Source organism: Peromyscus californicus, unplaced genomic scaffold (genome assembly GCF_007827085.1).
Source record: "Peromyscus californicus insignis strain IS unplaced genomic scaffold, ASM782708v3 Scaffold_19__1_contigs__length_69161282, whole genome shotgun sequence".
Lineage (NCBI taxonomy): Eukaryota > Metazoa > Chordata > Mammalia > Rodentia > Cricetidae > Peromyscus > Peromyscus californicus.
Window position 1 is genome coordinate 38,102,907 of NW_026294491.1, and position 23,920 is coordinate 38,126,826.

Genomic DNA, 23,920 nt, shown 5'->3' on the forward strand with positions numbered 1-23,920 from the left:
ATTTGTCTATTGCTCCTTTCGTTTGGAAGTCTTCCTGACTGACAGCTTGGTGGTCAGGTAAATACAAATGGCGGTGACGATAGAACATTTGCTTGGGATCGGAAAAAAAAAATGTTTTATCGCTTTAAATTTACTACAGAATGCAGGAATTAAGTAAGAATCACTATGTAACTAGCAGGCCTGGTGGAGCCTAGGACAAAAGAAAAAAAAAAAAAAAGGAGTCTGGCTATTCGGCCACGCCCCTTGCCTGGGTTGGCAAGGCAACTGCTACCAGACAGCCAATCGGTGAGAGACTCACCTGCGGGGGCGGGGACTCCCCAGGAGCCAATGGGAGGTCGGGCCGATGGTTCCGCAGGCCAATGGGTTGGGCAACGGGGCGGGCTTTTTGATGAAGGGCCGGCGGTGGGAAAGATGGCGGCGGTTGTGAGACCCTCCTGGTGGCGGCGGTGGCGGCTGCGCGCGTGGGCTCGGGACGGGGCCAGGCTATGGCTCCTTCTCCTTTTGCTGGGGTCTGTGCAGGGGCCGTGGCACGTCAGGGCGGGCCAAGCGGTGGAGTACTTGAAACGGGAGCACTCGCTGTCGAAGCCCTACCAGGGTGAGGCGCCCGGGACGAGGTGGTCGCGCAGGGGAGGGCGGGCATGGGGACGGTGAGCTCGGGGACGCAGGTCAGGGTAGCTCTGCAGACGCTGTCACCAGCGGGAGGGGGCGCCCCCGACGATCCCCGCTGCTTCAATGAGCCACAGGTCCCAAGGACAGGGTCCGCCCCCACCCCGTCCCTTTCCGAGCGCTGGAAGTTTCTAGTAGGTCTAGGCAGAGCTCTCAGATGTCACCAGTGTCGGGCTCAGAGGAAGGAGTTTGGATTTGGACAGAAAAAGTACAAGAAGGAGAGAGAATAAGCAGGGATGATTGAGGACCGTTAGCGATGAGCCAGTGTCGGGATGGAGAGGTGGCTGCCCTAGAAATAAAAGCAGGAGAAAGAACCGGGTAGAACTTGGTCGGAGTAAGAAAGGAGAAACAAAGTCTGTTTGCTGTTCAGAACACCTGCTCCTTCCCAGGCCGCGAGCTCTGATGATGAAAGAAGCTGGTTAGCTTTGCTCTCTGCAGGGATTTCTAGGTCTCTAAGCACAGCTCAATGCCAGAAAATTGACACAGGTGTCTACAAAGAAGAGAAATTAGTGCAGATAGCTTAATACGAGTTTGTTTTTCCCACAGAGCTGCGGATAGGGGGTGCAGAAAACAAGATTCAAACCGCAGAAAGCTACACGCTATTGCTAAGATTTCATTTATTTAGCAGGTGTACCGAGTACCTCCTTAGCGTTAGTCCCTGCTGATACTATGCGTTAGACTGGGTTTCAACCTGGAGATACTTATAGTTCGAGAGACTTGGGAAGAATCAGCTTCACATTTGAGAGACTGATTTTAAATGACGAATATGATTAAGTCCACAGCTTTTTTTTTTTTTTTTAAATTCAGAGCTGAGGACCGAACCCAGGGCCTTGCACTTGCTAGGCAAGCACTCTAACACTGAGCTAAATCCCCAACCCCAAGCCCACAGCTTTTGAGGGTCAATCTCTTTTGGTATAAGTGAGAAAATTCTTGCTGAAGTTTACCCACACATAAAATGGGAATACTGGATCTGAACTATGGTTACTGTGCCATGCATAAATGACAGCTCTAAGGTGCGTTGGGTTCACCTGAAGGACTTAGCTAAAGGAAGCTTGGTGTGATGGCAAGCACCTGTGGTCTCAGTAGTTCAGGCAGCTAAGGCAGAAGGATTGCATGAGTGTAGGAATTTGAGATCAGCCTGGGTAACATATTAAGATCCTGTTTCAAAAAAAAGGTTTATTTATTAATACTGAAAAAAAAAAAAAGATAATGGCTGCAACTTTGGTAGGATCTGTGGTGGCTTTGTGAACTAATTGATGAAGAATATGAGCTGATGTATTCCCTCCCATAGGTGTGGGAACGAGCAGTTCTTCTCTGTGGAACCTGATGGGCAATGCCATGGTGATGACCCAGTATATCCGACTCACTCCAGATATGCAAAGTAAACAGGGTGCCTTGTGGAATCGGGTGGTAAGAGGCTTCCTGTGTTAGGACCCTGAATGTCCTAAAAAAACTCAGAAGTGACTTTGAGTTTACCATCTTTTCCCAATATTCCATCTTCTAAAGATAATAAAAGTCTTTAGAGGGCTGGAGACATGGCTCAGTGGTTAAGAGAGCACTGTCTGCTCTTCCAGAGGACCCGGGTTCAATTCCCAGCACCCACAGCTTACAAAACCAGTTCCAGGTCACCCGACACCCTCACGTAGACATACACACAGGCAAAACACCAATGCACATAAAGTAAAAATAAATAAATCATTAAAAAACGTAAAAGTCATTTCAGAGATAATGGTGAACTTCATAATAAAGAAATCAGATATTTCTCTGTTGCCCTGTTGTTAGAGCAAATAATTCAGTTTTTCATTAGCCTGACATACCATGTTTTGGGATTTAATAGCTTAAATCTTATTTAATTACTTTGTAAAACAGAAAACTATTGTTTGGTTGTGCTCTTACTGTTTTTGTCATTTGCTTCTTGTCAGTAACCCAAGGTGTCCTTGAACTTGGTAATAGCCCAGGCTGGCCTCAAACCTGTGATCCTTCTGATTCAACCTCTCTACTCTGGATATGGTACTATACACTTGTAGTTGCTGTTACTCTGGGGGGGGGGGGGGGGCGCTAAGGCAGGGGGATCAGTTAAGTCCAGAAATTCAGCCTCAGCCTGGGCAACATAGTGGGATACTACCACTAAATAAATAAATGCTAAGAAGCATTAAGAAATTCAAGCCGGGCGGTGGTGGCGCACGCCTTTAATCCCAGCACTCAGGAGGCAGAGCCAGGCGGATCTTTGTGAGTTCGAGGCCAGCCTGGTCTACAGAGCGAGATCCAGGAAAGGCACAAAGCTACACAGAGAAACCCTGTCTCGAAAAACCAAAAAAAAAAAAAAAAAAAAAAAGAAATTCACCCAGGCGGTGGTGGCGCACGCCTTTAATCCCAGCACTTGGGAGGCAGAGGCAGGTGAATCTCTGTGAGTTCAAGGCCATCCTGGTCTACAAAGCGAGTTCCAGGAAAGGCACAAAGCTACACAGAGAAACCCTGTCTCGAAACCCCCCCCCCAAAAAAAAAGAAAAGAAAAGAAAAAGAAATATATAAATCCCCACCTTTAATCCCAGCACTCAGGAGGCAGAGCTAGGAGGATCTCTGTGAGTTCGAGGCCAGCCTGGTCTACAGAGCAAGATCTAGGACTGGCACCAAAACTACACAGAGAAACCCTGTCTTGAAAAACAAAAAACAAAAAACAAAAAGAAAAAAGAAAAAAAGAAAGGAATACATAATACATATATCCCAAACTTAATCCTAGTAGCCTTCCTTTGTTTCAGTCAAGAGTTTAAGTTTCTATTTCAGTATGACAATCACTTTGAGCTATTCTAGTCATTGTGTTTGTCCTCTGGACCCTTTCTAGTTGTCTTCCTTGAGGTATGATGGCAAGAAGTGAGCACCTGACATGGCTGCTCTGTGATTTTGTTCAAGTGTAAGATGATCCTTTTCGTTTTCCAGGTCCTTCCTAAACATTCACAGTCCTGTTACTTTTAGGGATGACTTTGGCATCCATTGATATTTTCTCCTGGGCTCCTATAAATGAGGGTGGGAAAATCTTACACTCCCATGGTTTTTCTCATTAGCTGTAGATGCTGTGAGTGGATCTCGTAAAAGAGGACTTTCTTTTCCCTGTTCATTTTTCTCTAACTAAGAGTTCTAAAGGAGCAGAGGGCTAAGAGCACTTGTTCTGTGAGCCATCTGCATAGGCTGGCCCCGTAACCTAGATTGTAGTGCTGAGCTCAATTATGGGGCATGGCAGAAGATGCTAGAATCAGTTGACTGACTTGGATCCTAAATCCAATTTGGTTACCCAGCTACCATGAGCCCTAGGCAGGTCGCTTAGCCTCTCAGTTTTCTGTTAAACAGCCTTCACCTGTTAAATTGACTTCATGAGACTGTTTGGCTTGCCTGTCTGAGTTGTCAGATGGTGGGCATGAAAAGGCTTGGTGCAAAATTTGCTACAAGAGTAACAGAAATATATGCTATTATTAGACCTGCTCTCAGTTGCATCGATGCACAAGGATTAATGCCTTAATCTATAAGATTCTCTGATACCTATATTCTCAACAGAATGAAACCAAGGAATTATTTTTGAGCTGTTTGAGTAGGGTACATAGTTTGTGCAAGTGGTTCTCAAATTTGGCTGTCCACTGGAGTTTATGCCTGGATCCCATCCCAGATTTAATTGGAATAGCTTGCAATTTGGTCATTGGGTCTCCCCCTCCCCCAAGGTTTCTCTGTATAGCCCTTGCTGTCCTAGAAATTGCTGGAGACCAGGCTGGCCTTGAACTCTGAGATCCGCCTGCCTCTGCCTTCCGAGTGTTGGAATTAAAGGCATGTGCCACCACTACTGGCTAGGTCACTGGGGTTTTCAAACATGCAGCAAAGTTTCAGAACCACTGTTAAACATCACCCTGAGCAAAACTATATAGCATTGTGATACCCAAGGCCAAGAATTAGTGGCAAATACCTCCTGACTCTATTCTCTGCCTTGCCTTCTTCCCAGGGCTATCGTACTGCCCCTGGCTGCAGGACAGCTTTCTGCCACTGAAGTCTTTCTTGCCCTGAAAGCTAAATGAAACAGCAGAGAGATAACCCAAAATGAAAAGACAGAATAGGGCAGACTATTGGAGATATCAGGGCTCCCTGCTGTGAAAAAGTGTCCAACCTCTCTTCATTTTGACTCTGTATTCCTAATGCTAATTCTTTTGGATGATGTCCCAGGAATTAAAAACAAACAAACAAAAAACTGAAAATGATCAAGCCTTGTGTTGCTCAAGGCCCAGAACAGGCTTTTGGAAAGCCTTTGGCTGAACCTGGCCAAACCCGGCTGAACCCTTCCCTTCTTTCTTCACAGATTTTCACTAGAGCCTCCCCGAGCCAAATATTGTACTCACTGTGTTCCTCCTGAAAACACTAACTGTGCTGAACACTTAGCCAGCCACTCACCGCTTCTCTGTTTTTATAAGGTTTTGATACACAATTCTAAAACTGGACAGAAGTCTGAGTAACACCCATCTCATTAGTGTCCCCCCACCCCCAAGAGGCTGTCCCAGTGGAAGGGGATGGCATTTGCCCCTGGCACACTTATGCTTCCTGGCCATGGGCACAAAGGTTTTGGGGATTGTTGCTTACTATTTGTTCTCTTGGGAACTCAAGCTTGCCCCTCAGCTTGGCCAAATGCCAGCTTTAGCTAATTAGGGTTCTTCATAGCATCTGCTAATTACCCCTGAAAACCTCTTAGCTTTTCTTACTCTTTTTTTTTTTTTTTTAAATGAATGAGGGTTTGACCTTTCTTTGAATCCCAGCTTTTTAGAGTCCTTCTGTCAGAGGAATAAGCTTCAGTTGCAAACAAGTATTAAGTCAACCCTCTTTACCCAGTTGACTGAGACACACTGCTGGGTAGATGTCAATCATGGGAGACTAACATGCCTTTTCCAGCTTGCATGTACTATCCTGTTCTGGAAGATGTGAGGATAATCAGATGGTTTACTTAACCTTTTATACACAGTACCTTAAACAGTTGAATGGCTCAGTCTGTTTAGTCTTATGGCAGGAGTACTTCCAAAGTCTTAGGTATCATTTTAACTTTAGCCTTGTTACCAAAGCCGCTTTCCAAGTCTGTAGATTGCTGCTGAGGGCTAATGGGTTTCAAATTTCACGCTCCTCCCTTACACCTCTGTCTTCCTCATGTTAGCCCTGTTTCCTGAAAGACTGGGAGCTGCAGGTGCACTTCAAGATCCATGGACAAGGGAAGAAGAATCTGCATGGAGATGGCCTGGCAATCTGGTACACAAAGGATCGGATGCAGCCAGGTATTAGGGACCCTGGGTTGCTTCTGCATGGGTGTGTCAGGCCTGCTTATTCCTGTGACCTCTTTTTGAGAAGGGCCCTTCTAGTTTTCTCTCTCTTTTCATGTCTGTAAATGAACATTAGCCCATTGAGTCTCTAAAATGGGGTTTTGAATCCTAAGCAGTCTGAACTTGGCTCATCCTGCGATGATTTCTTGCTTGTTGGTTTCTTCTGTGTTTCCCTGTGAAGCCTAGCCATTGGCTGGCTGAATGCACTGGCTCTCATGAACACTGGAGGCCAGTGAGCTGGTTTCTTCTGAACATCCACACTCAACAGTCTCAGCAATTGAGTTAAGAGAAGAATTTTGTTTTCCTTGCTGTTGTTGGAGTCAGTGCTCCAAGTGGATGGCAGGCTGAACCTGATTTGACCTGATCTCTTGCAGCGAGAAATAGAACTTGGGAATTCAGTTCTCTCTTGGGGGCATAATCTTCACCGGGTGTTTGTGAAGCAGAATTCTGTAGGTAGGAGTGTCTTAGCAACCAGTTTGGATCAGGGAGCTACTGTAGTACCAAACAAGGTTGCAGTGGCCTTCCCTCTTTTCCTGCCTTCAGCAACAGCCAACTTGAGCTGTTTAGTGGGCCCAGCTGTCGGTCATGCACTTTGCTGGATGCTTTTGTGTGTGTGTGTTCATCGTAGGAAATGCTTGGGTCATTTGAAGATCACCGTTTCCTCTGCCATATAAGATGTTAGCCCTTTGTCAACTTCTGGCTTTATGTCATTGTTCATCATCTCTTCTCTCTCTCTAGGGCCTGTGTTTGGAAACATGGACAAATTTGTGGGGCTGGGAGTGTTTGTAGACACCTATCCCAATGAGGAGAAGCAGCAAGAGGTAATGGCGAGTGTCAGAGCTTAGGGCAGCCACACTGATCTATCTCACAGTTCTTTCCCTCAGGGCAGTGTGCAGGAAGAGACGGGAGTGACAGTGAGGCCCCATCTGTTGACCTTCCAAAGTTGATGTCCTTGGCATTTTTGTTGTTGCTGTTTTCCTGGAGAGGACTGTTTGTGATCCCAGCAGTCCTTTAGGAATAATGTCACATGGGGTGCTTTTTCTATAGTGCCTGCAATGTTCTCACTCCTTTCCATAAGGTAGCCCCTGGAATTGAGCACATGTGACTGGTGGTGTCTTGGCTCCTAGGTTAGGGCCAGAGCAAGGGGAAAGATGAGTGCCTGGTACTTTTGACCATTAATGTGTACTCTCTTTGGCCACTTGCCCTGTCCAGCATCTTTAGCTTCTTTTGAGGCAGGTCCTGTCACTTATAAGGAACGGTGTAAGAAAAAAGTTGTGAAACCACAGCATTTATTTATAATAATAAGGTCTCACTATGTAGCCCAGGCTGACCTTGAACTAATCATAATCTTCATCCTCAGCCTTCTGAGTCCTGGGATTATAAATGGGGCCACTACACCTGCCTCAAATCTAACATCCTGTTGGAACCCAATGTCTAGACATCACAGAGCTTATTGACCATCCCTGAGGGTTCTCTGGCACTTCCTTAACTGGCACAGGACTATATCCTCTCTCTCCTGTGGCATTGTCATCAGATGGTAGAAAAATGGCAAGTTGTTACTGGGTGCCCTACAGAAGGCAGAGTTGGTAATGGAGATGGCGATCACTTATTTTCCCCCAAGGGTTTATCAGGAAAAGTTTAAAATGTGACCACTATACATGCCACACTCAGGTGTAACAGTCAGAATTTCCCATTGTTCACTTTAGAGGAGCTGGAAAGTGAGACCTGTGTTAGGTGAGTAACCGCCTGTGGGTCAGTTAAAGGTGTTTCCATGTCTCCTCTGGGCTCCTCTTTGTTCCACGTACATCACACCCTTGCTCGATGCCAGGGCCTGGGAACTCACAAGACCAGAATAGTCTCTGTGCTCTGAAGTGTGGAGATTGGTGCAGACTCCGGGGCACTTTGAGAAGACACACTAGACTCATCTAATCATGATGTGGCAGTAGTGGTGGCCATAAAGCCCTCCTCCAGGAAATATCATTTACAGTGAGGTCTGCAGGATAAGGAGCTAGTGTTTGAGGATGAGGGAAAGCATATATTGAGGCACTCGGAGGGGTATAAGAAGGACAGGGGGGTATAACGAAATACAGAGCATCAAATAGAGGCTAGAAAGAAAGCTGCCAGCAGCCTTGTTATGTTACACATTTTGGGAGCTGCCTTCTTGACTGTTCATTCTCCTCCCTCTTAGGCACATCAGCCACACTGAGACTGTGTGCCTAAGTGGTTGGTCAGCATTGAAACAATCACAATGTGATCCCTCTTTAGCAATGACTAAACATAGAGAAGCTGTCTTGTTCAGGGCAGCAGCTATTGTAGGCTCTACCCATTCTGAGGCTTTCCTTCAATTCTGATGCTTTCCACCTGTCTTCCTGTCCGTTGAGTTCTTTCTTGAGAGAAGAGACATTAGGTAATTTCATATGTGTGATTTCAGTTCTTTGAGCTTCTATTCAGTCCAGAGAATGTAGAAAATTGTCTTCTTTTCCATGTCTTGGAGGATAAGATCAAATATGTTTTGTCAGTGGTGTGGTTTACTCTTATGTGCAGGGGTGCCAGGCATTGTTCCACATGTATTATTTCCTTGTAGAGACTCTTTGTTACAGTTATTACCATCTCTGCTTTGTGGGTAAGAAACTGAAGTGCAGAAGAAAGTTTGTAAAGCTTGTTGGTGTCATAGATGTGACTCCAAGAACTCCACTTCCATTATTTTGGCTTCTTAGGTATGGTAAGAAAAGCAGAAATGACAAAAGAAAGCCCAGGCAAACTGGGCTCCATCAAAAGTAGTAACTTGGGACTGGAGAGATGGCTCAGCAGTTAAGAGCAGCAGGTCCTCCTGCAAAGGGCCTGGGTTCAGTTCCCAGTGCCCACAAGGTGGCTCATAGCCACCTATAACTCTAGTTATGTGGCTCCCATGTCCTCTTCTGACCTCTGCTGGCATGCATATGGTGCACAGACAGGCATGCAGGAAGACACTCAGACACATAAAATAAATTTAAAATTAAAAATTTTGTTTGTTTGTTTGTTTTTGAGACAGGGTAGTTTTGGTGCCTGTCCTGGATCTTGCTCTGTAGATCAGGCTGGCCTCAAACTCACAGAGAGCTGCCTTTCTCTGCTGGGATTAAAGGCGTGTGCCACCACCGCCTGGCCTAAAATTAATTTTTTAAGGTAATAATTTATGTGTTTCAAAGCACACTATCAGGAGGAGGGCCGGTATCAGAGCTCAGTAGAGTGTTTGTCTCATGTACAAGGCCCTGGATTCAGGCCCCAGCACTGAGAGCACACCAAGAAAGTGAAATCACCTGTAGGGTGGGAGAAATACATGCAAATTGTACTAACCCATTTTTAGAATATATAGAGAATTATCATATAAATAACTTGTAACTTTAAAAAAAGCCAATAAAATAATAGGCAAAGGGTCTGAATAGATATTTATCTGAAGGAGATAAATAAATGGCCACTAAACATGAAAAGATGTTCTATGTCATTAACTTTTGGAGACACAGATGAAAACCTCAACCACTAGAATGCAAGTGAAGAGATGTACATGTTGAAAGGATATGATGTCATTTGGAACCCACATATACTGCTTGTGGACGTGTAAAATGATATAGTTGGAAAACAGACATTTCTTCAGATGGCTGAAGATAGAGATTCTCTTATCCCGTGAATCCACTTGCATATGTATAGCCAGAGAAATAAAAGCATCCATGAAAAAGCTTGTCCACAGATGTTCATAGCAGCCAAAACAGATACCCCTCAGATGTTTATTAGCTGAAATCCTCAGTGAGAACAGAAGTATTGCTGTGGGTTCCAGTATGGGTGACTTGGTTACAAGAGAAAAGCCAGTCACAAGAGTCCTGCTTATTGTGTGAGCCCATCCCTGTGAACTGTGGTCAGGTCCATAGAGACACGGTAGATGGATGAGTGGTTGTCAGAGCTGGGGCTCCCAGGTTGGGAGGGGGACAGTGACTACCAGTGGGTACGGAGTTATGGAGTTATAAAAATGTTCAGAAATTATGATAAGCATCACCCTAACTTAGCACATACCAAAACCCACTTTGGGTGGATGAGCGGTATATGGATGATGTCTCAGTGTTACTGTTGATGTAGAAATGGTTGAAAGATGAATCCCTAGCCTTTTGGCACCTTTTGGTCTGCAGCCTGTCCACTGATGAACATGTTTCCCATGTGAACCCAGATGTTGGTGAGCACTGTGGGGAACTTGGTAGCACCCTTGGAGCACAGATGTCTTGATTCAGTTGAAATCGGAGTCTAGTGGCAAGAGACTTCCTGGAAGAACAGAAGTACAGCCGTTGGCAGTCTTGGCCCTCATTCTGGTTTGTGACCTGTTTGAGCCTCACCCACAGGAGGTAGAAGTAGCTGGCTGGACGGTGAAATGAACAGCTCCCGGGCTGTCCCGACCAAGCTAGCTTGGAAGTGTGTTTGAGGACTTCCCATATACCTATAGAGCTGTATATACATATATATGCATTTGTTTTTCCTCCTTTTAACTGGAAGAAAATTGACACCAATGTCTTAAAGACACGTTCTAAGTACCTAACACTGCTTCCCCACCCCCAGACACACACACAACACACACACACACACACACACACACACACACACACATACATACAACACAGGCATACAAACACACATGTATGTACACCTTGTGTTCCCTTAGTCCTTATCTTGATAATGAAACTAATGCTATTTGGTCTTTTTCACTTTTGGCCCAGGAAATCTTTTTCTTTCTCTTTTTTTTTTTAATTTTTTTTCTTTTCTTTCTTTCTGTTTTTTGAGATACGGTTTCTCTGTGTAGCCCTGGTTGTCCTGCAACTCACTCTGTAGACCAATCTCAGAGATCCACCTGCCTCTGCCTCCCAAGTGCTGGGATTAAAGGCATGCGCCAGCAACATCCAGAGTTTTCTTGTTACAAAACTTAGCTATTGGTGAAATTATTAAGGCCACTCCACATAGTTAAAAGGAAAGTTTATTAGTGGTGTAACTTACAAATGAAGGGATAGGTAGGTCGCGGGGTCTGGGGAAGGTGTATCGCAGTCCAGCGGTGTTCTCTGGAGCTCTGCTTGGCCCACCTCCACCGTCCAGGGTCCAGGAACAAAGAGAGCTCCGGTCTTCAGGGTCCTCCCTTGGCCCCGCCTTGTAGGCGTGACAGTTACCAAAGCCTCAGTAAGGTTGGAACTTCCAGATCAAAGCTGGAATGGCTACCCACTACACTTAGCTGTGACTTCATTTTTTTTTTTTTTTCCTTCAGTTTCCTAGCTCATGATGATGTTCAAGTATGTAAGTGTCATTTAGGGGACCTGGAAGTACCACTTTTTCCTTACTTTTTGTTTGAGGAGTTGAGAGAGTGGAGACAAGAGTCACTGAGTTAGTGGGAGGTTATGGGCTTTGGGGCTGATTGCTGCTGCTCTGAGTGTCATGGGCACTGCTCAGTTCCTCCACATTCCTTATGTGTGGGTTCCTGCTAAAGAGTACCGCATGCAGTGTGGGGTTTGGAAAGGGATAGGTGCAGCTAGAAGTGGCGTTGGATGCTGAATTTTCTGTGTGAGGGGTTATGTGCATGCCTTGGGAGGAGCTTGGCTCCCAGCGCATCCAGTAGAAGAGCCGTTTGTTTTGTTACTACAGAAAATCCAGAGCAGGAAAAAAAGACAAATCTACACAGACATCTTTTTACAAACAAAAATGTCACATCGTGTAGCAAAGTGTCTGAAAACATAATTGTGAAACTCTGGGAGCCCAAGAGTATAAATACTAGATTCAGATTAATCTTTATTTTGAGAAAAGTTTTAGATTTATAGATTGTTAATCCATTAGAGAGTTCTAGAATATACTCTTCTGATACTACCCAGGCTGGTATCAAACTTCTGGTCCCAGGTACTCTTCCTGCCTCAGCCCCCTGAGTAGCTGGGATTATAGTCATGGACCACTTTACCCCCAGCCTATGGCCTTTTGTGTGCCTCTGCATGCCCATGCTTGAGTAATTGTTGCATATTGCCTCCTTAACCCTAAATACTTGTGTTTTTCCTAAAACAAAACAAAACAAACAAGGACTATTTACTCTTAGTGATCAGAGTCAAGGAGTTAAACATGATGAGCACATTGTTACAGATCTTCAGGCCTAACTCAGATTTGCCAAATGCCCCTTTACATCCTTTCTAGCAAAAGAAAACCCAGGTCCTATTTTAAGTTTTTCAGCTGTTAAATCGCTCCTTAAAACAAAACAAAACAACAACAACAACAAAAAACCTTATTTATTTTGTATGTGGGTAGATGCATACATGTGAAGGTCAGAGGTCAGCTTGCTAGAGTTGGCTCTCTCCTTCCACCCTGTGAGTCCCAAGGATCAAACTCTGGTTGTCAGACGTGGGGTCAAGTGTCTTCCCCCACTGAGCCATCTCGCTGCCTCTCTCTCTTAGTCTTTAATCTGGAACCACTCTGAAGTATGTCTTTGTGCTTAGGGTACATAAGTGTACCGTTTACATACCTGACTTTTCTTTAAAAGGAAATTGAACATTTGAAACTTTTTTTGTTTTTAATACACAGGGTCTTATTTTGTATCTCTGCCTGGCTTTGAATTGCAGCAATCCTCCTGCCTCTCCCTCCTGAATATTGGGATTATAGATATCCATTATACTTGGCTGAGAGAGACTTCTTTTAAAAATATTGATGGATAGATTAGTATTGCAGTGTGATTAAGCTGGGGCTCTGGGATCCGAATTACTTGGTTTCAGACCTTAAGGGCATTACTGACTACCACTGTTCTCTTGGATGAGAATTCTTACCTGTGAAACGAGGATACTGTGGCTCACAGAGATGGCTCGCTCAGCTGTTAAAGGTGCTTGTCGCCAAGCGAGTTTGACCTCCAGGACCCACATGTGAAAGGAGAGAGCCAGCTCCCTCAAGTTGTCCTCAGACCTTAAAGGGCACCACAGCACACAGGTGGTCCCTTTCCTTGCAAAATAAATCAATGTCATTTTCAAAATGAGGGTCCTGGTCCTGGCTCCTCGGAGTGAGAATTCAGTGAAAGCGTGTGAACCCATCACTACACACAGTGTCCTGAAGACTCGGTCCTCAGTAAGTGCTGCTGTTCCTCATTCCACTAACCGGATTCGTCGGGAACATTTGGCAGACGTCCTGGCAGTGGCTGCTGTGGCCACCTTCTCTTGTCTTTTCCTTTCCCCACCCTTGTCTTCACGTCTCAGCTGTGGAGTGTCAGGAGCACATTAACAGTTGGTGGCAGGTAAAAAAAAGGAAAAGAAACTGACCAAATGTTTCTGGACATTTTGGTGGTCTGTGCCAGCCAAGGAAATTACTCCCCTCAATCATGAATGTTTGGCTTTGAATAATATCTAAACATTCATTAATTTAGCTATTAAGTGACTGGATTTTTATTGACTTCCTCCTGAATGCCAGGCATGATGCCAAGTGGTGCACCCACCTCACCTTCTTCCCATGGTCAGTCCTGTGAGCTATACACACCATTCTCCCTGATCCAATAAGCATAGTGATGTGAGGGTCACATAGCTCACTCAAAGGTATGCAGCTGTAAGCAGTGTAAGATGGTTAGGACTCAGCTCTCTGCTTCCAAAGGTCCTCTGTACTCTTTTCTGTTAGGTGATCAACCTATGTGCTTTGAACTGTAGAATTTTAGCATCGAATCCAGAAGTCCAAAAGTTCATGTGTGTCCTTTGGGGGAGATGGTAGGGAGAAGCAGGGTTTCACATACTTGATGCTGACCCAGAGTTTGCTATGTAACCAAGGATGACTGTGGACTTACAGGCATGTACCACCATGCCTAGTTTTTTTGTTTTTTTTGTTTTTTTTGGTTTTTCGAGACAGGGTTTCTCTGTGTAGCTTTGCGTCTTTTCCTGGAACTCACTTGGTAGCCCAGGCTGGCCTCGAACTCACAGAGATCCGCCTGGCTCTGCCTCCCGAGTGCTGGGATTAAAGGCGTGCGCCACCACCGCCCGGCCCATGCCTAGTTTTATGTGGTACTAGGCGTCCACTCCAAGGCCTTGTGCAGTCTACCTAGATCTAAGCTACCTGCCAGCTCCCTTACAAGCAGCTTTTTTTTTTTTTTTAAAGCAAAGTGAAAGAAACTGATTTATTAAGAAAAGTAAGGGACTGGAGAGATGGCTAAACAGTTAAGAGCACTAACTGCTCTTCCAGAGGACCCAGGTTCAATTCCCAGCACCCACATGGTGGCTTAAAACTGTCTATAACTCCAGTTCCAAGCTTCTGACACCCTCACACAGACATACATGCAGGCAAAACACCAATGATCAGAAAAGAAAAGAGAAAACTCCCGAGAGTCGGACGGGTCCAAGGCTGAATCATGAGTATCTTTTTAATGAGAGAGTACTGTAAAATTAGCTAGTAGAATCTGGTGGTGGTGGCTCACACCTTTAAACCCAACACTCGGAAGGCAGGCGGATCTCTGAGTTCGAGGTCAGCCTGGTCTACAGAGCAAGGTCAGGACAGCCAGGGCTGTTACACAGAGAAACGCTGTCTCGAAAAAAACCACAACACAACAAAACAAAAATTAGCTAGTAGTAGAGGGTCATTTTAAAAACCGTGAGTAGCTGCATAGAAGCAAGTTTGGAAACATTTCCCGTGCTATAGACAGTGTGCATTTGGACACAGGTGGGAATCCCTTGTTGTTGGTGACTGACATTAGGAGTGAAACCCCCACCTTGCTTAGATCGGTGTGATTTTTCTCAGAGTTTGGTTCCAGCCGTAGGACTGTCACTCTGCTGCCATGTGCAATCAGTGCCTATGCAAGAAACACTTTAAAAACTCCTGACTAGGAGCAGAAAATGAACTGGCGTTCAGCAGCTTACTGCTGTGTGAGGTTAAGAGTTGAAGGCATAGTGTGAGTTGCTAAAGCAGACAGATGGTGGTAGCTCTGGGGCCATGGGGCTCAGTGCCATCTAGTGCAGTATTTAATTTTGACCGCATGTCATGGTCTTCCTGAGGCCGAGGATGTGGCTCAATTAGAGTGTGTCGATCGCATTCAGGAAGTCCTAGATTTGATCCCCCAGCACTGCATTAAACTAGGTGTGGTGGCACATTCTTGATTCCCAGCATTTGGGAAGTACAGGTAGGAGAGGAGAAACTCAGAGTCATCCTTGGCTATACAGGGAGTCTGATGCCAGCCAGGGCTATGTGAAGCTCTATCTCAAAAAAACAGAACCAAGAATGAATCCCTGTACCCCACTCCAGACTGCTGTGACGTCCTTTGGCTGGGGTTCCCCTGGATGTGTAAAGACGAAAAGCTCCTCCAGGTCGACTCGGGCACAGCTTACCATCTGCCTATTGCTGGATGATCGGATGTCACACCAGCCTTGGGAAGAGTTGGGCACCCTTGGCTAAGGAGTGCTGTCCTAGGCATTCTACAATTCTAAATTAAACTTGTGATTAGAGGTGATAAATGAAGCAAATCTTGGGGTCATCAGCGCACCCCAGGGCATTTTTTAATCCCTTCCTTTCCTTAATTGTTCACTGAAGTTACAAGCTTTCTGAGAATCCCATTTCTGTTAATTACTTAATAACATGCTGGCAATTACCTTGCTCAAAATGACAGTTGCACAAGAGTAACTTTATGGTGCCTTACCATCCGTGGATGGACTACATGCCTCTCGGGGTCCTGTGTATGCTCTGCCTGTGGTTCACAACGTCTGGGAAGCTGCTCTGGGGCCTGCCGTGCTCCCCCACCCCCACCCCCCCCCACCCCTGCCGGTACCCTGATCCATGAGGCTGATACGCTGTCGCCTGTGCCTTGTCTTGCACCAGCCTCTTCCTCACTAGCTAGGTTTCAGATAGACCTGTCTTCTGTGAGTTCTCAACACGCTGACCTCTTGTTCTTATGCACCAGGTCACGTGTTGGATCCCTCTAACCACCTGGGTCCCATCAGAACAGAGTTCCCATATCCATCACATTGCCTTTTTTGTTTTCATCATAGCAGTTTTTGTCTGAAATAATTTTATTTATCTACTTGCTCTCTGTCTCTCCCTCTCTGGGTTAGCTCTGAGACCAGATACCAGTCCAGCCTGGACCCACCGGACCCCAGCATTTCGAACAGTACTGGTTCTTACCATAGATGCTCACTAAGGATGAGAGGAGTGGATGCTTTGGGATCCCCTTCCCCCACCCTCTTATAAACCAGGCTGAGCTGAGCCTGTGGGGGTTTCTCTCAATGCTGGCAGTTTAGAGCTCTGGAAAGTTGCTGAGGCAAAGCTAAAGTGCCCTCAAGCCCAATGATTTTCTAAATCTGCTGCTGCTATGCTCCCACAGAGCTTCACCCTGCCCCCATGTTGTAGGTTAGAGTGACAACGGTTATTTGGAAATGTATGTCCATGAGGCTCAATTAGAGAGTAAATGATCCCTTTGGATTAGAGTTAATTTCATGGTCTCATACAGTGGGAATTTTGTCTTCTGGGCAAGAGCTGTATCCTGAGACCCTGAGCAGTACAAGACATCTCAAATTTAGAAGAAATTTTTTTTTATACACCGCCCCCCTTCCCACCCCTCACCCCTGCTGTTGCTATAGAAATACTGTGTTCTGGGAGAAATAACCCAGTTGTGTTTGGACAGTGCAAGATGGTGTGTTTTATAAAGCTGCTAAAAGCCCCAGGTCCTTCCATGAGGTAGAGGCCTTTGTAGTAGACTCCTTTGAGAATCTGATGATAGTACCAGGCAGCCTCACAAAGGTGCAAACACCTTGCATGTACTCTGGCACATACTGGGAGAGCTTCAAGAACTCACTGAGTGCCCTTTGTGGACCCTAAAATTCTGTTTGGGGATTTAGGTTGGTAATTCATCCACCACAGCAGGGTCACAGCTCTTCCAAGGCTGTCTCCTTCTGATTTGGTCTCCTGTGTTCTGTGTCCTATCTTGTTTCTGTAATAACCTGCTGGACCCTCTCAGGCCCAGAAGAGGCGCTATTCTCCAGGAGTCCAGGTACCCGGTTCTTGACTCCCGATGGTCATCCCTTATTCTCATGTGTCCATCTGACATTTCTTGCTGCTTAGAATCCATGTGGCTGTTGTCTCAGGATTTCTGAGTCTCTGGTCTTGACTGCATTTCCCCTTGCATGTTGACTGGGACAGTGTGGAGCTTGTCCAAGGAGCAGCATGCCCTGTGTTCCCCTCCCCTTCCATCACCTTGCCCCTCTGCATTGACTTGCACTGGGATCATTCTGGAATGGTTAGCTCATCGGTTGTGAGGAAGAATTTACTTCTACAGCTCTGTTGGAGAGAAGGTATCTCTTAAGTAGTGGAAACCCGAGTAGGTAACATGGAAACGTTTAAGTTTTCCTAGGGGGATTCCAAGGGGGATGTTGCCCTCTTGCTATTGGCATTCTTGGAAGTTATGTGTGGATGGACTGAAAGTCTTGACTAAGGAAAGTGGTTGTGGCTAGATAAGCCCGCCCAGAGCCTGTTCCAGCAGTGCTTTGGGGTCCTATTTCATTTGGCATCATATACTGGTAGGGTTACAGTCTGAAAGGAGCTATCCAGACTGGAAAGGTTTCCCTGCCCACTCAAACAGGTATTTTCAGAATACCTGCTGTATGTAAAACACTTTGCTTGGGCAGAGGGATGGGCTGAAGTGGAGACCTGGAAGATGATTTTCCATTTCAGGCAGCACCTGGGGAGAAAGGTAGTCTATCTGTTAAAAAGAAACTCCTAGTATGTAAGTACCAAATGGCGATTGCTGGGAGGAATAGAGTCAAACTCCAGAGTCTTGCAGGGCCACTTCAGGTCTACCCTAGGTCCGGAGCAAGGAGCATTACTAACATTGTGTGGAGTTAAGTGCTTCCTGGGTCCATGTCCCTTGTGTGATCATCTGTATGTGGGTGCTGGGGGAGGGGTGCTTGAGATGAGGCAGGGTGGTTTGCTCATCCAAAAGGTGCTAATTTCCTCTCACTGATATGCAGGCATTGCTAAGAGCTCTCCCTCACCATCTGCCTTTCCCTCCCTGTGTCCCAGCGGGTATTCCCCTACATCTCAGCCATGGTGAACAACGGCTCCCTCAGCTATGACCATGAGCGGGATGGACGGCCCACAGAGCTGGGGGGCTGCACAGCCATTGTCCGAAATCTCCGCTATGACACCTTCCTTGTGATTCGCTATGTCAAGAGGCATCTGACGGTGAGTCCTGTCTTGGAGCAGTTGGTGATATGCACTACCTTTGCTCCTGTGGCCTGTCCCTGATAGATCTTTCCTTTATTCTAGATAATGATGGATATTGATGGCAAACACGAGTGGAGGGACTGCATTGAGATGCCTGGGGTCCGTCTCCCCCGGGGCTATTACTTCGGCACTTCCTCCATCACTGGGGATCTCTCTGGTATTGCACTGTGCTTCCTCTGCCTCAGTTGACCCCTTTTGTCAGTACCCAAGGCTTGGTGAGGCCTTCTCTGAAGAGAATCAGATGTAGGAGCTATGGGAAGCCATGCACATGGCTTAAGAATGCTGGACATTGCTGTCTAGATCCTGTCAAAGCTCCAGTCCAGGCCCTCTTGGGATTAACTCAAGCAGTGTGTGTGCCCTTGTCTAGGCAGCTCTTCGATCCTGTGTGAATGCCTTGCTTCCCTGCCTCTTCCGGCCTATCCTGTTGTCAGGCTTCTCGCATTACACTTACCACTGTGCCCAGTTCCCTTTCTCCTCTCAGAGCTGTTCCTCGACTCCAGCGTCCCTCTCCTAACCAGCCTGCCATCCCCCTTTGTTCAGACTGTTGAATGGAGCGTGTGTACAGTTTGCTAGCCGTCTGCCTGCTCCCGAGCTGTGCTCGGTCCCTGGGTCTCTCTGCCTTGCCGTCTGCCTGCTCTTGACCAGCAGCCCCTGCCTCCTTGCCATGCACAGTGCTCTGGGCTCCACATGCGCTGACCACTCGTCAGCTCGTTTCACTGGCACCCTGAAACGCTTACCTTCCTTGACTGATATGCCAACACTCTACCTAGTTTTGGTCCAGGCAGCCAATTTAAAAATCTATAAATTTCTAACCTATAGTTACGTTTTTTTGTTTTTTTTTCGGGGGGGGGGGTAGTTGTTTGGTTTGGTTTTAAGACAGTTTTACTTTGTACCCTGGCCCTGAGCTGGCGATACAGCCGGCCTCCACCTTCTACGTGCTGGAATTACAGGAATGCATCACCACACCTAGCATAGTCTCATTTTTCTTCTTCAAGGACTCATTGAGAAAGTTCAACTGTTTCTCAGTTGTCCCAGGCCTTGATGTCCACACACTGTAGAAAGCATTGCCCTGGCTTTGTTTTGAAGGAAGGAAGGACAGAGAAGGGCAAAGGAGAGGAAAAAGGAGGAGGCCAAGGCGGGAGGTTCTCTGAGTTTAAGGCCAGCATGGTCTGCATAGTGAGTTCCAAGGCAGCTAGGGCTACACAGTGAGACCCTTGTCTCAAAAAATGAACAAAATAAAAAACAAAAACAAAAAAAAAAAAGGAAGAAAGAAAAGAAAGATGAGCTGGACTACATAGCAGTTCCAGGCCACTTTGAGCTACAAAATGAAACCCTGCCTCAAAAAAGGAAAGGAAAGGAAAAAAGGAAAGATCTGTATTCTGTGTAGCTTTTTTTTGACATTTTATTTGTTTGTTTTGTGAGAGGGTCTATGTAGCCCAGGCTAGCCTAGAACTTGCTGTGTAGCCCAGACTAGCCTTGAACTCAGGATCTTTCTGCCTCAACCTCTTGAGTGCTGAGATTGCATGTATGCACCATACCTGGCCTGCCCTGGCTTTTTATCTTATTTTATCTTTTTTTTTTTTTTTTTTTTGGTTTTTCGAGACAGGGTTTCTCTGTGTAGCTTTGCGCCTTTCCTGGGACTCACTTGGTAGCCCAGGCTGGCCTCGAACTCACAGAGATCCGCCTGACTCTGCCTCCCGAGTGCTGGGATTAAAGGCGTGCGCCACCACCGCCCGGCTCTTATTTTATCTTTTTATCTTATGTCCTATATTTTATTTTATTTTTATTTATTTATTTTTGATTTTTCGAGACAGGGTTTCTCTGTGTAGCTTTGCGCCTTTCCTGGAACTCGCTTTGAAGACCAGGCTGGCCTCGAACTCACAGAGATTCGCCTGGCTCTGCCTCCCGAGTGCTGGGATTAAAGGCGTGCGCCACCACCGCCCGGCTTATGTCCTATATTTTAAACTTGGTTCTGACAGCAAAAACATTTTTCCAAATGAAGATGAAGGCAATTTCTTCTGCTCTGAATTTGTTGATGGTTGTAGCAGACCAAGGAGCTGTGGGTGTGTCCACAGAAACTACCAGAAATCTAGGCTAGGCTCGAAGGAAATAATTACTGAATATCAATGCCCCCTCAAGGGAGCAGAGCTTCCTCAAGAATTAGTTGAAACCAGATCTGAGACAAGAAATGTGACAAGCCTAGAACTGAGAACAGCCAGGAAGGCCATATGCAATGGCATGCACATTTAGTTCCAGCACTTAGGAGACAGAGGTGGGTGGATCTCTGTGAGTTCCAGGACAGCTAGGGCTACAGAGAGAGACCCTGTCTCAACAAATCAATCAAACAAATTTTTAAAAAGCCCAAAAACCAACTTTAAAAAAAAAAAAACCCTTAAAAAGAGAAGTTAAGTACAGTGGCTCAGATCTCTAATTCATCATTAAGAAGGCTGAGATGAAAAAGTCACAGGTTTGAGGCCAGCAGCTTGGGCCACATAGTAAGACCCTGTCTCCTAAAACCAAGCAGAGACCAAACGAGCAAAGGAGAGAAGTAGGACCTGGGTGTGGTATCAGATACCTGTAATCCCAGTACCCAGGAGCCTGAAGCAGGAGGCCCATCCATCAAGGCCAGCCTGCACTGCACTGTAAGACTCTCTTACACACTAGTACTTATGCACATAAAGAGAGACCTAGTCTCTAGTTTCCTGATCTCCTTTCTAGTAGCATTAGGGAGATCAGGGCCAGAATTCCAAATAGCCACAAAGAAACAGAGTTTGGGGGAGCAGCATCTTCCACGTAAGTAATGTTGCCCTGACCAAGGCCTGTTAAACAGATGGTGGGGGACCATTTCTCCTCTCTGCCTATGTGTATGTGTGTGCTTATACTCCACCAAGAGGAAGCTGTGGTGCTGCTGTGTCTCCTCTTAATGGATGATAGAGGATTTAGTTATCTTCAGTGCTTTTTAAGGTTTTAAATTTTTATTTGTGTATATGTGTGTGTGTGTGTGTGTGTGTGTGTGTGTGTGTGTGTGCACGTGTGCACGCATGCTTGTGTGTGTGTTGTATGCACGTGTGTGGGCAGGTGCCTGTTTAAGCCAGAAGAGGGCTCCAGATTCCTGGAGCTTGAGCTGCGGATGGTTCTGATCCATTTGATGTGGGTGCTGGGAACTGAACTCTGGTCCTCAAGCAAGTGCTCCTAACCACTGAGACATCTCTCTAGCCCCAGTTACTTTCAATATTTTTAGTTTTTTTCATTTATAATATATATGTATGTATATATTTGCCAATAAAATACATAGGATACATAGAATATATATACAGTTCCTTATTCTTTAGATGAGGAAATAATGAGGCTTTACTTTTTTTTTTAAGAAGTCTGGTTTTTGTTGGGTTTTGCTGTTGTTGCTTTTGAGAGTCTCACTGTGTAGCCCCCACTGGCCTAAGTCTCGGATGTGTAGACCAAGTTAGCCTTGAATTTGCATCAGTTCTCCTGTCTCTGCCTCTCAAGTGCTAGAATTACAGGCATGGGCCACCACACTTGGCTTTTTTCTTTTTTAATTAAGTGCTGGTGTCACAGGCGTGCATCATCACAGGGGCTCACATGACACTTTGATCCATCTGTGTCATTGTCCTTCATACCCAGCACCCTGTCTTTGTGCCCTCCTGCTAGTTTTCCCCTCTAGTTCCCCATAGGAGAACGCTCTATTTGCCTCATTTCCACCTCCCTCCTCCTGTTAGTCTCCTTGCGCCCCCTCAAACAGTTCTCTTTCTACTTGAGATTTCAAGGTGGCTTCAGGTCACTGCCGTCAGTGGATCAGAGACTTGAGCCCGGATACTAACTCCAAAAGCCCTCTTGAGGCAGCTGGAGTAATCCTCCCAACTCTCTCCTCTAGATAATCATGACGTCATTTCGATGAAGTTGTTTGAGCTGACTGGGGTGAGGACCCCAGAAGAAGAGAAGCTGCATCGTGATGTATTTCTGCCCTCAGTGGACAATCTGAAGCTACCTGAGAGTGAGTGTGGGATCCTGGGAAATGGCCCATGATCAGGGAGGAGGTTGCAGTGTCCATGGAGTCTGGGGTGACTGGCATCTACAGCTGTCAGGTTGGTCTGTCTGTGCTCCTCTGAGGCACATGGAATGCCTGCACTACCTTCCCACCTGTCCTGTAACAGGCAAGCAGTAGCATGTGGGCTGCTTCATTTTTAAATTGAGCCATCTGGAAAGGGGGAGTCAGGGCTCTGGCTCCCCAGAAGTGGGTGTCAGAAACCAGGGACCGGATAACCTGTTGACCCATTGTAGGATGGGCTCCATTTCTCTGATTTTTTTTTTTCTTCTTCCTCAGTGACTGTACCACCAGCACCCCTGAGTGGCCTGGCCCTCTTTCTTATCGTCTTTTTCTCCCTGGTCTTTTCTGTGTTTGCCATTGTTATTGGTATCATACTCTACAACAAATGGCAGGACCAGAGCCGAAAACGCTTCTACTGAGCCTGCCGCCATCCGTCCCTCGGTGATGTTTACCCATGAGGTGTGGATCTGAGCATACAGCCCGGGAAGTCTGCCTAAGTCACCAGCTGTTCAGGGACTGTGTTCTGTCACTGGGACTTTGAATGCAGTGACCCTGCATTCTCATGGTCATCCACAGGAGCATCTCACTGGCCCAAGATGCCACCCACAGGGTCAAGCAGCTGTGACGTGCCTTTCCCTGCAGTCCTTCCACTTCGGAGTGAAAAGACATGGAGAAATAGAGATTGTGATGCCTAAATTACAGAACTGGACAGCTCCCCCCCCACATGGACTGGATGCAGCAGGCCTTCCACTTCATTTTGAAATTCCCAGATAGAAAACCAGAACTCACACAACCTGGAAACAAACCCACTTACTAGTTTTTGCTTTCTCTTTCTACTTGAGGAGCTCCTTGGCAATGTGAGTGGAGACTTGGGCCGTACCTGCCTCCCCGGCCTCTCTGTCTCCCTTCACTCCTTGTCCTCTTTGTGTGCATCCTGAGCTAGGAAAGAAATTTGCTGCTCCCATTAGGTGGCCCTGGGGCTGTCTGCGTTAGCTCATTGCTTCAGCCTGTGTTCTGTGCTGGGCGGATCTTGTTCCTGTCTGTCCCTGTGCTTTCCTAATCAGAGCTCTTCAGGCCTTTGGATCGTTTGGCTAAAGGTTGTTACAAATCAAGAGAAACTCAGACAACTTTACAGATGCAGTGAGATTGACTGTGGAATCATCCCGGTCCAGGTGTGCCACAGAAAGCAGCCTTCATCGGTCCGACCATGTGGGGGTGTTTCTGGACCCCCGGAGCCTGCTTAGCTGCATGTTTTGTTTCTCGTGATTCTTGGGATCCTGCTTTGAGTGTTGGAAGTGAAAAGCAGCTTTCTTGTTCCCTGGACTCGGACAGGACATGACCCCGAGAGATTTGGCTTCTTATTGAGAAGAAACAGTTGCTGATCTCATGTAACAAATCCTCTGTGTCTGGAGAAGTTCTGACCATTGAGCTGCACAGCTCGAGTGCAGTCCTGTGTGTGCGTCACCCCTATTATACTGCCTTAGTCTACAGATGTCACATATCTGCCCTGTGATTAAATTGGTTGCAGGCTAGTCTCCCTGGAGAGCCTGAAACTGAGTTCTCTGGGTCTCGGAAGCCCAAGGAAAATTCTTAAAGAGACTGATGGAACCAATCATGAGTCCTGGCTCAGTGGCTTCTC

General features: G+C 46.3%; 1 protein-coding gene across 4 annotated transcripts; it reads left to right on the plus strand.

Moving 5' to 3' along the window:
• The first annotated feature begins 387 nt into the window (after positions 1–387).
• Lman2l (lectin, mannose binding 2 like) lies at positions 388–23,893 on the plus strand. 4 transcript variants are annotated; one of them, XM_052745158.1, is made up of 9 exons: positions 389–595; positions 1,958–2,076; positions 5,843–5,960; positions 6,744–6,826; positions 16,954–16,986; positions 18,015–18,176; positions 18,261–18,375; positions 22,108–22,227; positions 22,558–23,893. In XM_052745158.1, exons 1-9 carry the CDS (start codon positions 412–414, stop codon positions 22,698–22,700), a joined length of 1,077 nt encoding a protein of 358 aa, XP_052601118.1. In that variant the 5' UTR covers positions 389–411; the 3' UTR covers positions 22,701–23,893. The 4 variants fall into 4 exon arrangements, with proteins under 4 accessions (XP_052601119.1, XP_052601118.1, XP_052601120.1 ...); XM_052745159.1 differs by lacking the exon at positions 16,954–16,986 and having other exon boundaries at positions 388–595; XM_052745160.1 differs by lacking the exons at positions 389–595; positions 6,744–6,826 and having other exon boundaries at positions 1,963–2,076.
• Positions 23,894–23,920: the final 27 nt, after the last annotated feature.